This window comes from Ovis canadensis, chromosome 13 (genome assembly GCF_042477335.2).
Source record: "Ovis canadensis isolate MfBH-ARS-UI-01 breed Bighorn chromosome 13, ARS-UI_OviCan_v2, whole genome shotgun sequence".
Lineage (NCBI taxonomy): Eukaryota > Metazoa > Chordata > Mammalia > Artiodactyla > Bovidae > Ovis > Ovis canadensis.
Window position 1 is genome coordinate 40666946 of NC_091257.1, and position 16327 is coordinate 40683272.

Genomic DNA, 16327 nt, shown 5'->3' on the forward strand with positions numbered 1-16327 from the left:
CTCTTGGCTTTCAGCCATAAAGATGGTTTCATCTGCATATCTAAGGTTATTGATATTTCTCTAACCAATCTTGATTCCAGCTTGTATTTCATCCAGGCTGGCATTTTGCATGATGTTCTCTGCATATAAGTTAAATAAGCAGGGTGATAATGTACAGCTTTGATGTAGTCCTTTCCCAATTCTGAACCAGTCCATTGTTCCATGTCCAGTTCTAACTGTTGCTTCTTGACTTGCATACTGGTTTCTCAGGAGGCAAGTAAGGTGGTCTGGTATTTCCATCTCTTAACGAATTTTCCTCAGTTTGTTGTGATCCACACAAAGTCTTTAAGGTAGTTTTTTTTAATTCCTTTGTATCCATTCTGCATTTATTTGCATATTTCCTGTTTGCATATTTTCTCTTTAATTCTTGACTCTTCATTTATTTTCTCAAAGAAATTTAGTTTTTTATAACTAAAATTTTTCACTATTTTGAAATATTTTTAGACTTTCAGAAGATTAGCAAAGATAATAAAGTTTCCATTACCTTACCTAGGTGAATATGCTTCACCAAACTTCCTATAACATTAACATCTTCCATGAAATGATCAAAATTAAGAAACTCATATTAGTACAACACTATTACCTAAGTTACAGATTCTATTCTGATTTCCTCAGTTTTCCCACTAATGTTCTATTTCTCTTCCAGGATCCAAATAGGTTATCATATCTTATAAACTGAATTATGTTTCCCCAAAATTCACACATGGAAATCCTAACCCTCAGCACCTCAGAATGTGACTGTATTTTGAGACAAGATCTTAAAAGAGATAATTAGGTTAAAATGAGCTTGTTAGGATGGGCCCTAATCCAAGATGTTTGTGTCTTCATAAGAAGAAATTAGGACACAAGAACACACAAAGATCATATGAAGACACAGAGAGATGCCAGCCATCTACAAGTCAAGGAGAGAGGCCTCAAAAGAAACCAACTGACACCTTGCTCCTGGACTTTTAGACTCCAGAATTATAAAAACTAAATTTCTGTTGTTTAAGCCATCCAGTCTGGGTACTTTGTTATGGCAGCCCTTGCAAACTAATATATCACTTGCTTTTCGTATTTCCTTAGTCTTCTCCAATCTGTGAGTTTTTCAGTCATTTCTTGCCTTTAAACCATATTCTCTTACATTATCAACTACCAATTGACACTTTTGAAGTGTGCTGGTAAAGTATTTTGTTGACTATCCCTTAATTTGAACTTGTCTAATGGTTTCTCTTAAGACTGAGGTTAGGGGCATTTGGGAAGAAAACTACAGAGGGAAAATGCCCTTCTCACTGCATTATACCACAGAGTACATAGTATCAATATGTCTTCTTACTGGTGATGTTAACCTTGGTCACTTAGATAGTGCGGTGTTTCTCAGGTTTGTCCATTCTAACGTTACTATTTTTTGTTTTCCATACTTTATTCTAAATGAATCACTAAGTTAAGCTCACACTGAAGGGGAGGTGAATTCCCTTGTTTAATGGATTCAGAATTGCAGTTCTGCAAGATGAAAAGAGTTCTGGAGATTGTTTGCAGAACAATATGACATACTTAATACTTCTAAACTGTGGGCTTCCCTGGTGGCTCAGAATCTATGGCAAATGAATCTTTACTGGTAAAGAATCTGTCTACAGTGGGAAGCCTGGGTTTGATTCCTGGTTTGGGAAGATCCTCTGGAGGAGGGAACAGTTACCCAGTCCAGTATTCTTGCCTGGAGAATTCCATGAACAGAGGAGCCTAGTAGGCTGCAGTCCATGGGGTCACAAAGAATTGGACATGACTGAGTGACTGACAGTTTCACTACTAAACTACATTTAAACATGGTTACGATGGTATGTTTTATTATATTTATTTCACCACAATTAAAAAAAATTAAAAAGCAAAAACAAAAACAAAAAACAAGCAGCCCTTCTTTAGTTCATGCTTTTCTCCTTGCATTCCATCACAGTCAGCTGGAAAAAGGCAGATAGTACTCTCTGCATCTTACTTATAACATTCCTTGGCCATATCCACAAGTTCATTTGCTCACAGGTAACAGCTTTGCCAAACTTCCAACTATTACACAACAAAGGTTGCTTTTTTTCCCCTGTCTCCAGTATCACTTCTACATTGTCCTTTAAGACTCACCATGTTCTGGCTTTTATTAACCATTTCTTTTAAGGCCTTTCCAGCTTCTGCCTCTGCCTGGACCCAAAGCCAGTGCCATAAGTTTTAGGTTTTTGTCAAACCTTGTTCTGATCATCTATTGTTTGGAGAAAACCACTGAGGGCAGCTGGTCTATCAGCATCTGGTTTTTATCAACTCTTTTAATTTTGACTGAACTTCTGCCCTGATTCCCCTTCAATGTTGACTAATGGGATGTTACTGTCAATTTTTGTAGTGATGGAAAAGGAAAAATATTGCCCAAGGTGACATGGTGAAGAAACAAAAGCAGAATTTCAAAACTTTCTGTCAACCTATCCAGTTTTTCTTTCCATTCATTAGCCCATAGCAGTCCACGATGGTTTTCTGTTTGCTCGGGTTTTCACTCTCTCCCTTTTTGGTCATGGTTTTTTAAGCTACTATTTGCATCTCTCTAGCATCTGCCATTTTCCAGTGTTAATTTTTGGGGTGGGCTGATTTAGGGGCTGAGGAAAATATTAAAAAGACACAGACAATGGAAATTTTGCCCATGGGAAAAACAATCATTAAAAACCAAATATTATAATAGAGAGTACTAATGGTATGAAGAAGGTAAGCATAGTATATCATGTGGAGAATAGAGAAGTAGTTTCTAAATGAGACTTGTAGTTTATGAAAGGTTTTAGAAAAGAGCCAGATAGAGGTCACAATAAGGAGAGCACAGCTTAGGCAAAAGGACTTCAGGTATAAACGTATCTATAAAAGAATGATTTTCTGAGATAACATGAACTATTTAGGACCTCTCAGACTAATTCTGAATTGTCTAGAACAAAGAATGTATGTGAGGGAGTGAATGGAGAAGTCAGAAACAAGAAGGGCCTGGATGTAATGTTATACCAAGGAACTTGGATTTCATTCTTCAGGAGAGTGGGAAATACTGATTTTAAGCAGGTAACTGTGAGGATCATATTTACATATTTTAAAGATTAAATAGCAGCATCTGATGCTTAAGCTTTAGGGCCTCCTGCTTGCGTGGGGAACTTTCTAAGGTCCTGGATCAAGCACTAACAATGAATTTTGTGGTCAACTGTTTTTTGTGGGTTTTTTTTTTTTGTAAAATTTGCAAAAGGAAGATATAACTAAATGCTCTCTTTCTACTATAATTTTCCCTCCATTACGTTTTCCCTGGGCTGTGGGCATTTTTGGAAATTGGTTAAGCAGAAGTTCTGAATTATTTAACAATACATACTAAATTAGTTTGTCGTAACGTCTAAGTTATCGCTAGCCATGCTGGTATAGAAAAGCCTTCTAGTAATGAAATTATTACCCATTCAGCAGTAGTCACACAAACACATAAGGCCAAAGGGTCATATTGTGATAAAAATAAATATTAATGATTTTGTACTTGTTTCTTAAAGAAGGACGCTAAACCTTTCTTAAAGGGCCTACAAATCGAGACCTTCATTGGAGCAATGCCAGGCAGGACCAAATAAGTAACCTATTACAGAAATTTTTTAGCTCCATGAGAGATGAAGAAGGTCTGAACGAGGCAGGATTAGCAGAAATGGAGGGGAAGGGTCAAGGTACCTGAAGGGAGTAGAATTTAAGGAACTTGACAAATTGTTTTGATTTGGGGGATGAGTTTCATAACAAACAAGTTATCTACCAGTTAACTGTAAGGACGGAAGCCCATACACAGGTAGAGAACGTTAGGCAAATTCCAAATCTGGTTGGCGGATGAATCTTGTTTTGGCCTTGAGGCCTTTTAGAAGTCAAGGAAACAAGGAGAGAAAAATGCTAGTCTGCAGGTCAGCTAAGCACCCAAAGATTTGGGGAACATTATCTGCTATATTTTCCATTCCCTGGAGACCACTTACCAGTCTCTTTTCGGCCCTCGTCTTCCAGTCTTCAACCCACCAAACATCAGCCACTTCCGGTCCCTCAGCGCTTCCCAGTGGCGCCGACTCACCGGATGTGGTAGCAGCACTTCCGCCTCAGAAGAGAGTGCTCAGGGGAGCGGCGCAGGCTTGGTGTGGGTCTTCTCAGGCCCAAGCCCTGCCAGTGCGCATGCGTGAGGCTTTTAGTTTTTGAGCGTCTGCTTTGCACTTGGCTGCACGGTTTTCGCCACTCGGAGAACTTTCTCTTCCAACTTCCTCTCGCAGACTTCCACTTCCCCTGCAGGAAGTGTCGGTGCCTTCCCCAGGGCTTTGTAGCTCCCCAGGCGCCAAGGCCCAGGTACTAATGAAGATGAGTCAGCATTGATTTCCCAGCTGGTAAGCGCATGGCTCATTACCTTTGGTGGTTTTGCACTGAGCCCTGGGAGCATTGTGAACTTGATTTCAAGTCTGCAGTGACTTTTTGGTTGTCGTGTAGGAATGTGGAATTAAAAAAAAAGAAAAGGCGGAAAACTCTAGCCCTTAAGATACCAGTTTCTTAAACTAGATTTCTCAGGGAAGGGACCAGAGGTAGTTGCATCCTTCTGGAATCCCTAATCAGCCCTTGTTCCTAAGCCAGCTCTGGAGGGTTTTGAGATCTTCACTAAAGTGTAGCGGTTAGTGGAAGAAAACTTGTGGAATAGAAATGTATATTTTTATTGGTTTGCTACCTACATTCCTAAGCTGTTCAAGAATATCAAAATGTAGCGGACACAGTTCAGTGGGAAATTTTATGTCATAGAAGATGACTGGTAACTTAGTGTGTGGATACAACACTGCCCGTAATTGTACCTTAAACCAGCGAATTAGAAATCTTACTTCAGTGAGGCCTATCCTGACCACCCTTTGAAAAAATATTAACCTTCTCTGTACTCCCGTCCATCCCCCTTACCTACTTGAAGGTAGTTTTTTCCCTCCATCTCACTTTTTAGTTTGTATTACTAAGTGTAATTTACTTGTTTATTATGTGTGTGCTCAGTTATGTCCGACTCTTTGCCACCCCGTGTACTGCAGCCCATCCGGCTCCTCTATTCATGAAAATTTCCGAGGAAGAATACTTATTTATTATAGCCATGGTTTATTATTTGTCTGACTAGAGTTAAACTTCGTGAAGGCAGATACTTTTTTTTTTCAGCTTAGTAATGTCAGAGGCCAAGAATAATTTTGGCCCATAGTAGATGCTTGATAAGTAATTTATTAAATGAATGAAAAGCTGAATATATTATTTTCAGAAGACCTAAGTAGAGCCTGGAGTGGGCTTGCCTGATTGGTATGAATCTGTGGAACACAATTTTATGTGAAGTCCTGATTGGTGAAGACAGCAAGTCAACCAGTGTTTATAGAATGCCTGTTGTACCCCAAGGGTTAACTTTCCACATTCCCCAGAGTTTAGCATCCATTCTCTATGAAATATTCCAACAGTTTTAAAGACGTTTTAAACCTTTGGGGTTTCTTGGGAGAGACCGTGGCTTCTCTTATCTTGATATGTCTATATACCAGACAATAAATATGTGTTGAAAGAGCAAATGGTTTTAAGACGTTAGAAGAAGAGAAAGTCTACCCACTCCAGTATTCTGGCCTGGAGAATTCTGTACAGTCCATGGGTCTCAAAGAGTCAGACACAACTGAGTGACTCACTTTTACTACTTGGAAATTTAGCTCTTTATTGCATGAATAGTATTTGTTTTATGGGATTATAGTCCACAGCAGTAGTACTTTGCAAACTGGAGCTATTTCTCTTAAGTTTTTTATGATAAATTTTTGCATTTTCCTTTGAGTGATCCTCTGAAAACTGAACTTACACATATTCTGGGTTGTCTGGATAACTAAATACTGATATCAGGTTTTGCTGTGCCTCTGTTTTTAAGTATGGTAGTACTAGGTAGTGTAGTGTATACTTTGTCACAGGTTAATATGAAAAGAATGGAAACAGCCTTAAAAAGTAAATGATTTCTTCACTCTAGATGAAGCCCAAAAGACATTAACCAGCTCTGTCAGAAAATTTCACAGTAGTTTAAAAGGAGAAAACAGATGAGAAAAATGAGTTGTAACATGTGGCATTAGGCTTCCTGAATTAGCTGTTGTACCATATTCCTTTTCTGAGAGGTGATTTAGTTTGGCACAATGTAATCACTGATGTTTTTAAATTAATATTTTAAATTTAAAAATTGTTGGCTGTATAGCTTTTACATTTGTTTTGTTATTTTATGTGTGTGTGTTTTGTAGCTAGAAGAACTATAATACAAGGAATTTGAGGAAAGAGATGCTTTTTGTCTGATCCTGTCTTCCCCTCTTAACATATTACCTCCTGCTCCCTTGCCCCAAACTTCCCATTCCTGGCCCTGCACTGGGGAGTAGGAGTAGAAAGAAATGAGATAAGGGCTTTAAAACAATTTTGTTTTGACAAAAGAGGTATTGGGAGCAAGTATTATTTCAGAGTCAACTTTGCTACCATGTCCAGAGTAATTCTGTCTGGAGGTCAGCCAATCAACAAATACTTATTGAACAGCTACTGTGTGCCAGGCATTATACAGAGAGCTGAAACAGAGAACAGTACAGAGCCCGCCTTTGGTGCTTACACAAAACTAATAACTTGCTGTTTCTGTTCTATTGTCTCTACCTACACTGGCACACTTTAGATGAGTATGAGTGGGCAATTTGGAGAATTTTAGTGCATTTTTGTGCTGATTTGTCTGATTTTTAGGTTAGAACACAGAATTAGAAATTGTAAAGACTCAGATTAATTGGTTCTTCTTGTCTTTCTCTGTTTTAAGGGGTGTCATGAAAGTAGACATAAATCTTCAGAAGGTGGACATTGACCAATGTTCAAGTGACGGCTGGTTTTCAGGAACTCACAAATGTCACCTTAATAATTCAGAGGTAAGAAAATGGAGATACAGTTCTCAAATCAGAAGCTAAGAAACGTATTACTTCTGAGTAGATTGTATTTGTGTGTGTAAGTTAACAAGAAGTATCTTACTGGGGAAAAAAAATCTGTTATGCAGGCCTGACTGTTGCCAAATGAACTGAAAGAGGAGTAGACAATGAAATTTGTACAGAATAACTATTCATTTGGGGACTAAGAGAAGGCTGAAACTAAAATTATGTCTGAAGCTTGGCTTTAGTCAAAGTCACACTATTGTTCAAAATGAGCTGGAAATTAAAATAGCCATGAAGTGAGAAACCATCCCAATAGGGGTCAACCAAATTATGCACATTTTATGGAATATGATAGTTTTTGAAACATTGATGCTATTTGTTCAGACACCTTGCCATCTGTCAGAAAAGCAGTAGAGAAAGTATAGCCAGGAGATACTGAGAAGGAGAAAACTGTTCGCAGGAAACTGGAAAGGAGATGTGTGTATTTGGTGTGTTTTGTGCAATGTTCAATTCCTGTCCATACTTAATTCATGGAACTCCAGTTGGCAAGGGACAGGCAGAGAAATCATACGTCTGGAAATAAGACTGTCACTTGTCTTAAAAAAAAATTTTTTTTTTAATTGAATGAAAGAGTCTTTAAATTCTGTAGTGCATTACAGTGGTCAAATTTAACACAGATGATTTCCTATAATCCCATAATAACCCTTTTATCCTCTACCCCCATATTGCCTCTTCCCTCATTCCCTCTCCTCACTGATAATCACTAGTTTGTTCTCTGAATCTGTGAGTTTGCTTCTTCTTTTTTTTTTTTAACTATAATCACTAGTTTGTTGCATTTTTTAGATTCTGCATTTAAATAATATAGAGTATTTGTCTTTCTCTGACTTACTACACTTAGCATAATGCCCTCCAAGTCCATCCATGTTGCTGCAGATGGCAACGGTTCATTCTTTTTATGGCTGAGTAGTATTCCATTGTGTGCTGGGGTGTGCTCAGTCACTTCAGTCATATCCTACTCTTTGCAACCCTGTGGACTATAGCCCACCAGACCCCTCTGTCCATGGGATTCTCCAGGCAGGAATACTGGAGTGGGTTGCTGTGCCCTCCTCCAGGGGATTCTTTACTGCTTGAGCCATCGAGGAAGCCTGTATAGACATGTATATAATATATGCCACGCCTTCTTTGTCCATTCATTTGTGGATGGACACTTAGGTTGTTTCCATATCTTGTCTATTGTAAATAATGCTGCTATGAGTATTTGGGTGCTTGTGTCCTTTTTAGTTAGTATCAACTGATATTCTGTAATTTCAGAGGTGACATGTGATAACATCCTCATTTTATTTTTAGTAATCTTATTTCTCAAGTCCCCAAATGCTCTAAAACAAATGTACACTAAAACTTCTGACCTTAAATGCTTCAGCTGTCTCTATTTTGAGTCCATGAATTTATGAGGAAAGTCAGCATGATTTATTGAAAATAGGGGATATTCCTATAAATGTAGCAATCTACATCTTCAATTTGAATTTTTGCCACATTTCCCTGTAGCCCGCCATGACCTAAATAATCTTCCACAGTTCCATCCCTACATCCCCCCTACATTCCACACACACCTTCATCTGCCCTCTGTTCTTCCCACCTCAATATCCCTCTCACCCCCTAATCTCCCTAGGAACCCGCATAGTCCCTTATATCTCTCTAAGCCCATCACCTAGTCCCACCATGTTCCCACGGCCCCCACTTCCTCAGTAACCCGCACACCCTGACTCCCACATCTCGATACACTTCCACATAGCCCACCCTCCACCCCTCCCTCTTTGTCTTCGTTGTTCCCTACTTCCCAATTGGGACCTTCTTATGTAAATGAAGTATTTCTGTCTTGTCAAGTCACAGAGATCAGGATATTCTTTTCACCTCCACTCACTTACGGATTTGAACTTACGGATTTTTCTTACGGATTTGAACTTTTCTGAGTTCCCACTTCCCTTTGGATGGTTCTGGCATTTCTAAACATATGAATTTCGGTCAGTGATTTGGTAAATGTCTTTAGCCTGATTACTGTCTCCATGCCAGTGGCATAGAGCTTCATAGCTTTGTCTTTTAGCCAGGGTGGAATTTTTCTCTGCACAAGTGTCAGATTGTGGATATTGATCTGTGTGTGCTCATTTCTGTATAGCCTTGTTTCAGCAGTGTTCCTGGGTGGTTCAATCAGCAGTCTGTCCAGAAACAAGGAGATATTTGCTTATCAGTCTGTTATAGTTGTTGCTTGCCTCTAATAATCTTGATGTAGTTTTCTTTTTCCTTATAGCACATCTGTTTATTTGACTAGGTGGTCTTATTGGATGGCTTTTTAGAAGATTGATTTGTTTTCATTACATCAGGCTTATCAATTTTCTGTGGGTTGTGTCTTTTTAAAGCTGTCAAATAAACTAAATTATTTCAAGATAAAATATTATCCTCTGTTCTGGTAAATAGAGATTAGGGTGAAATGTGTAACTTTTGGCTTTATATATGGCAGCATTGTATTTATTCATTTCCTATAGGAAAAAAATGAAAAACTCACCCTGTAAGACAACCAACAGTTCAGTGAATCTCATTTGACAATGTTGTACGAAGCTTCAGTGATCAAAAAATAACATCAGCAAACACTAAATCTACAAAGTGCCTGTTTGACTTAAACTCTGGATCCCTTGAGCCCCTCACTTGCCGAGGTCCTAGTGTTGGGAGTAGGAGATCTTGGTGTCCTGGGTTTGCAGCCTCTGGTGCGTAGTCTGATGGACACAGGGCTGGACTGGAACTCTTCACGTCTTTCTGTGGGGCTTCTGTCAGGTTCTGGAGTTGGTGCTGGTCACTGTAGGCACTGCTGCTGGTCTACACCACATTCTCAGACTCAGGAGTAACGATAGCCTTTCAGGTCCTTCTCTGTAGTGATGTGAATTGGAGACTAGGAACTGGCTTCTACTGATGTTTTTACTGTTTGGTAAAACCAAAACAAAGCTCGTGTTCAGGGTGTTTTTCATCTGCACTGGCTCTCTTTCGTTCCTTGTCACAAATCTTCTGTTACAGACCCCAAGGAGCATTGTGTTAACTGACTTGTTTTGGGACGTACTTGACATGATTGGTGTTTGTAAGAGGTATGGGTCTGTCTGGGCTGCCCAGGTGACTCAGTGGTAAAGAACTTGCCTGCCAGGGCAGGAGACATAGAGATGTGGGTTTGATTCCTGGGTCGGGAGGATCCCCTGCAGAAGGAAATGGTAACCCATTGCAGTATTTTTGCCTGGGAAATCCCATGGACAGAGAAGCCTGGTGGGCTACAGTCATGGGGTCACAAAGAGCTGGACATGATTTTAATGACTAAACAACAAAACAGGGGCCTGTCTATGAAAATCCACATCATTAGAAACAGAGACTTGCATCATGTTTACTGTGAGTTTTATTTTTACCAATGTTTAACATTCTTCTCTTGTAAATACCACAGGGAGTAACAAACTTCTAAGTTGTAATGGAGGCAAGCTTTTCACTTAAAAAAAATTTTTTTTTCCAGTGTGTTGACTTTTCAGCCTGTGAGGTATCTTAAACTAAATACAGAGTCTGGTATTGGAAACAAATAAGTAGTAAGTAACCAGTGACAGAAGCTTCAAGAGCATTTTAGAAAGGCATGGGATGGTTTGTGAGGAAAATGATTTCTCAACAAGTTTCGGTTGTTACCGAGTTTAGGAGGCCAATAAGTGCTTTTTGAAGGGCATAGTAAAATGAGATCTCAGTTGACACTGAGTTGAACCAGATTCCAGGATTATTTTGGCCATTTTTATAACTGATCCAGATCTCTGCTACCTGGACTTGATCATGTTTCCCATGGCCATTTAAATAATTCTTCACCTATTTCATATCATTGTTTCATTTGGGTACACAGAATCCTCTCCTACAGAATAGTTTATTAAAAACATTCACATAAATTGCTATTTTTGTTTTAAAGATTTTCTTTTGCTTATTTCCTTTAGAGGATTATTTGAAGTATGGAACAGTGACCTTGAAACTTTTTGATTATATTCTATTAATAAAAATGCTTTAAGCATTCACAAATAGTATTTGTATGTTTTTTAATCTATAAAGTATATGCATCTTCTGTAATATATTTTGTATGTTATAAGAAAACTTAATTGGGTTGAGATAAAAATGAAACATTGTTTTAATGTAGATTATATTTTATAATAATAAATATTGTTGTTAGTCACAGTTGTGTCCGACTCTTTGTGACCCCACGGACTGTAGCCCACCAGGCTCCTCTGTCCATGGGGGTTCTCTGGGCAAGAAGACTGGAGTGGGTTGCCATTTCCTTCTCCAAATATATCTGGTTACAATTTTTGAAAAATTTTCAGTGATAGTGTTGTGATTTATTATGCTTCACCATTTAAAATTTTAAAAAGTCTTAGTTTAATACTTAGCAGTGCAATGATTCAGAGGTCTCTAAGTTCAGTTTATTTTTATACTTAGTTTTAATGTCTGTCATAGTTGAAAATATGCCTCAGAAGGATATGTCAGTCCACACTGAAGAAGTAAATTGTTGACTGTATTTGCTAAATAACAGTGTTCAGTTTTCAGTTTCCAATTTTGCAAAGGTGTTTTTTTTTTTTTCCAGAAATATAGCTAGCAGTTTTTCATTTTACCTGATGTCAATTGGTCCCTGAAAACTAATTGGAAATCTGGGCATTTTAATATTTTAAAAGAATAGGTTAAGGATCCACTCAGACTTTCATGGGGAATATTTTCAAATAGATTAGGAAATTTTATTTCAAGTTTAAACTGTATGGCTATGTGAGTATTTATAGATTTTGACAACAAAAACCACGTAACACTGAAAACATTTCCAAATCCATTTTCAAAATGCTCACTTCAAAAGGCTTTCTCACGGATTATTAAAATGTCACATTTACTTTGAAGGAAGAGCTTATATATTTAAAAAATACCTGCTGCATAACACACTACTAACATCCACTTGTCATCACTGAACAGGACAGCAAATTTAGAACACTTGCCTTTTTTTGTAAAGAGTGATGAATAACTAATCTTTGAGTTCAGAAATAAGTAGTTCTCTTTGAGATAATCAGAAAATCTTTGTGTGGGAAAAGTTTTTCCAGGTCACACACCATCTTACTGATATTATGAAGAATTGTAAATACTTTGCAATTTAAAGTAATATACTCTGTAAATCCCCTTGGATGGTCAAATACAAAAGGTAATACTTTCTTTAGAAAAGTTCTGTGTTATGAGTATTATCATTCACCTGTCTCTAAAATTGTCCTGTTCAATATGATAGCCACAAGCTTCATATACCTATATTGAAAATCACTAAATAAAATTAAGAATTCAGGTGCTTGGCCTCATTATCCTGATTTGAAAAATAAAATAGCCACATGCAACTACTGGACACTGGACAGTAGTGAACAAGCCAGGCTTTTGAATATGGCCTAGCTTACAGTGCAGTCAAGCCACACAGATTGTTGAAACCTTTCAAATCCCTGAATTTCATTATGTGGGTGAATCATTTTCCTTAAATTCACTAAGGGACATTTAAGGACAAATTTGAAATGAATTTTGGCTAATGTAATCAGCCATATAATCTGCTGTATTAACTTAATTGAAAATTAATAATGAGAAATCAGCCAACTATTTTTAATGCCATTATTTTACACTGAAAACTGTAAAAAGTCTTCCAGTAAATGGAAAAAAGTAAATGCTGATAATCTTCTAGATATTTACATTTCCATTGTGTTTGTAGTACCAATTCTGTTTTCTCTGATTACCAATACAAAATGTGATGACGTGAAATCCTACTCTTCTCCTTGAATGTAGGGTAGTGATCAGCTGCTCACTGGTGCCCAGCACAGTGCCTGGCACATTTATTGAATTAATAGAGGCTGCCCACTCTGTGTGTAGATGGCCTCCTTATAGAGTTACTGCTTTTGGTTTCTCCCATGGAATTGCTCAAAATAAAGTTAAACTTTTTTTTTTCTTCATAACAAACACACAGATATTTGAAGGCTGCTGTCAGTATGCTTCTAAGTCTTTCTTTTAGGCTAGATGTCTTCTGATTCAGGCAAGTATGGCTGTTTTACTAGGTGTAATCAAAAGAGGCCATACCACTACTGTATAACTCTCCATTTCTTTTTTGAAGTTGTTTGAAGACCTAACTTGTTTGATTTCATTATATAGTCTTTTCTAAAATTAATAGAAAACTGATTATATTTTCAGAGTTTTCACTATGCTCCTGAGAGTTACTTGGACTAGATATTCTGTATTGTTCCAAAACTAGGGCTAGGAAATATTATTTCAAAATATCTGTACTGAGATGCTTAACAAGTCAGTTAAAGGAAAACTGGGTCTGTCTTTTTTTATTTTATTTTTTAACTTTTTACTTTATCTTGGAGTATAGTTGATTAACAATATTGTGTTAGTTTCAGGTGTACAGTACAGTGATTCAGTTATATATATACATGTATCTGTCCTTTTTCAAATTCTTGTTCAGAGCTGGTTCTCTTGTTCAGAGAAAGATGTTTCCAACAACAGAGCAAGGGGTCACCAGTGGCTGTTGCCATCTTGTGGCTAGGGGGAAGAGGGGGTAGAGAGAGGGAAGGAGGGAGGAATTTTGCAGGGCTCACAAAAATTTCATGCACCATTAGCTATGTAGTTGAAGTAGGTGCCTCTTAAGTATCTTTGCAGCCCTAAGATTTTATATGTCTAGTATACTGTAAAGGAAACCACTAAACGGTATTTCCATCCAAAAGTAAAGCTCTGCCTACCCTTGCATTGGAAATACCTTGAATTCTCACACCGCATGTGATCGTGCCTGCCAAACACCAAATTTTCTTATTTTGCTCTGTGATGATAATAAAGCAAATGGTTGTTCATTATTGTCACCTTCATTCAAGCTAGCTTATGGGATTTGATTTCTACTTACTCATTAAGCACTTTGGTAATGGTTATGCAGGACTAATACATTCTGATTGAAGTGAGATGGAAAAGCCAAATGATGTTTAGTTGACTTTAGATTGTGAATCTGGCATAATGTGAGCCAGAAAGGAGGCATAAGAGGAGTATTATTTTTTCCTCTAAATTGCTTCTTTTTCAAATGAAGGAATCAGATACTAGATACCATAGAGTAGAAGATAAATCCATTTTTCCACTATGATAAGGTCATGATATTCGGAATCTGCTTCTGAATAACGGTCTTTTGTATATATTCCATGTCACTGGATTGCATTACCAGCCTTTTTGAACTTGATCTAATGTTGGGACCTTTGAAGTATCTGCTTTAGAATTTACAAAAAGGGAGCACATCCTGTCTGTTTAAGGTGATACCTCTTTATCTGTCTTCTTGAGCTATAAAAACATTAAATCTTGATCTATAGCTTTCTACTTTATCAACTTTATGGACTACCTAAAATTAAAAAAAAAAACCTGTTAACAAGATCTTATTCATAAGATCTCTTATGAGTAATAGTGTAGGTAAAGGCACTTTTCATAATATTTGCTGGTAATTAAATTTTCTTCAGCCCAAGTCTGACGAGTCTATTAGATACCAGAAGTGAAGCATTCCTTTGATACAAGTTTGTTTTTAAATCTCTGTGTAAGAGAATAGTTATTTAAAAATAATAAGACATCCATTTCATACTTACTTTTTCTGTGAGTTGCCTATTACTGTTATTCCTCTTTCCTTTTGTTTATTTTTATTACTGTTTTCTAGATGAGAAAATTAAGACTTAGAGTGGGTTAAGTAACTTGACTAGGTTCATAAAACTAGTAAGTGTTATTTTAGAAAGTTAAACTCTAGGAAGGTACTATGGGTGATGTATGGTTGTTTGGAAAGAGAATCACTGAGTGGTAATGGCCCATGGGCTGATACTGTTAGTCTTGTGATGTTACCCATGGGGGTTCAGCCAAGAGGCATGATAGAATTTGCATAACTAATTGGTTAGAAGTATTTCAATCAAGAAGAAGTGATCTAGCTCTCAGGTAGCCAAAACAGATTTCTGAGAGGGTATGGCAGGCTCACATGGAAATTTGGATTGGGATCCATACACAAGGCTTTCCATCTTGTGAGTGGCAGCAGCATAAGTTTCTTTCCAGGGGTGGTATTCTTGTTTCAGTGTATGGCAGTGACTTGCAGTGGTAGGAATGTCCAGTTTGAAATTGAACTCAAGGGATATCCATCTCCATAGATATAGATATAAAGGGTTTCCCTGGTGGCTCAGACGGTAAAGAGTCTGCCTGCAATGTGGGAGACCTGGGTTCGATCCCTGGGTTGGTAAGATCCCTGGGAAAAGGAAATGGCAACCAACTCCAGTATTCTAACCTGGAAAATTCCATGGACAGAGGAGCGTGGCAGGCTACAGTCCATGGGGTTGTAAAGAGTTGGACACGACTGAGTGACTTCTTTTTCTTCTTTCCTTAGATATTAAGTTGGTAAAGACTGTACACATTGTCTGGACATCAATTAAGAGGGCAGATGTGAAGGAAAGGGACCCTCTTCTTCCTAGCAGGGAATCAGAATACCAATCAGAATGTAGAAATGAAACAAGTGTGAATATGAAGGATTGCAACTCACTGGGTACTGGGATGCTGAAGAGATCATTATATATAAGTAAACTCTATTGCTGAAGATAAACACTTAAAATACTCCCAGAGTTCTCTGTGATCAGAGGATAGAGTAGGACTGAACTTAAAGGTAGGCACATATGTATGCAGCATATGCAACTTGGCTAGAATAGGCTGGAGCGAGGAGATTGTCTTACATACAGCAATAGATATGAGCTCAAAGGACTAGATTTCTTGATCTTTTCAATGCGGTGAGAGAACATCTGATGAAATATGAAGTTACTGAACAGATTTGGAGTATGTAGCTAAATTTATAATGAGTCAATCAGAGAAAAAAATATCTCAACCTATTAAACCTTTGCTTTTGTCATTTCCAGTAGCAGAAAAATTGCTACTTGTCCAATTCTAGATATGAGAGGCAATCAGAATATACAGTGAGTGCCTGGGGGGGGTGACTTTTTAGGGGTTAAATATAGCTTTGCATCATTAGCTTATGAGGAAAAAAAATCCCATCATGACAGCAAATCAGATCTAATCTGGCACTCCCTGTGCTACAATTATATAAAATATGGTGGAAACTTGTCAAAGCTTTCAGTGAGAAATGAGGCTACTGATGCTTGGCAGCCCCCTTTTTTGAGCACAGTGAAGAACCATGTTGCTTAGCTACAGTCCTTGGTTGATTTAGAAAGCTTTAACTGACTATATTATTATACAAGAGTTAAACGCTCTTCCTTGATTTTTTTTTTTTTCTAAAAGAGAAAACCCTCTTTGTCATCTTT

At 37.7% G+C, this 16327-nt stretch overlaps 1 protein-coding gene across 1 annotated transcript in view; it reads left to right on the forward strand.

Annotated features, from left to right (window-relative positions):
• Nucleotides 1–16327, forward strand: part of GPR158 (G protein-coupled receptor 158) — a 300397-nt gene that overhangs the window by 25351 nt on the left and 258719 nt on the right. Inside the window, exon 2 of the mRNA XM_069547473.1 lies at nt 6851–6956. Within this exon, the coding sequence (XP_069403574.1) occupies nt 6851–6956 (106 nt within the window). The remainder of the gene's footprint in view (nt 1–6850; nt 6957–16327) is intronic.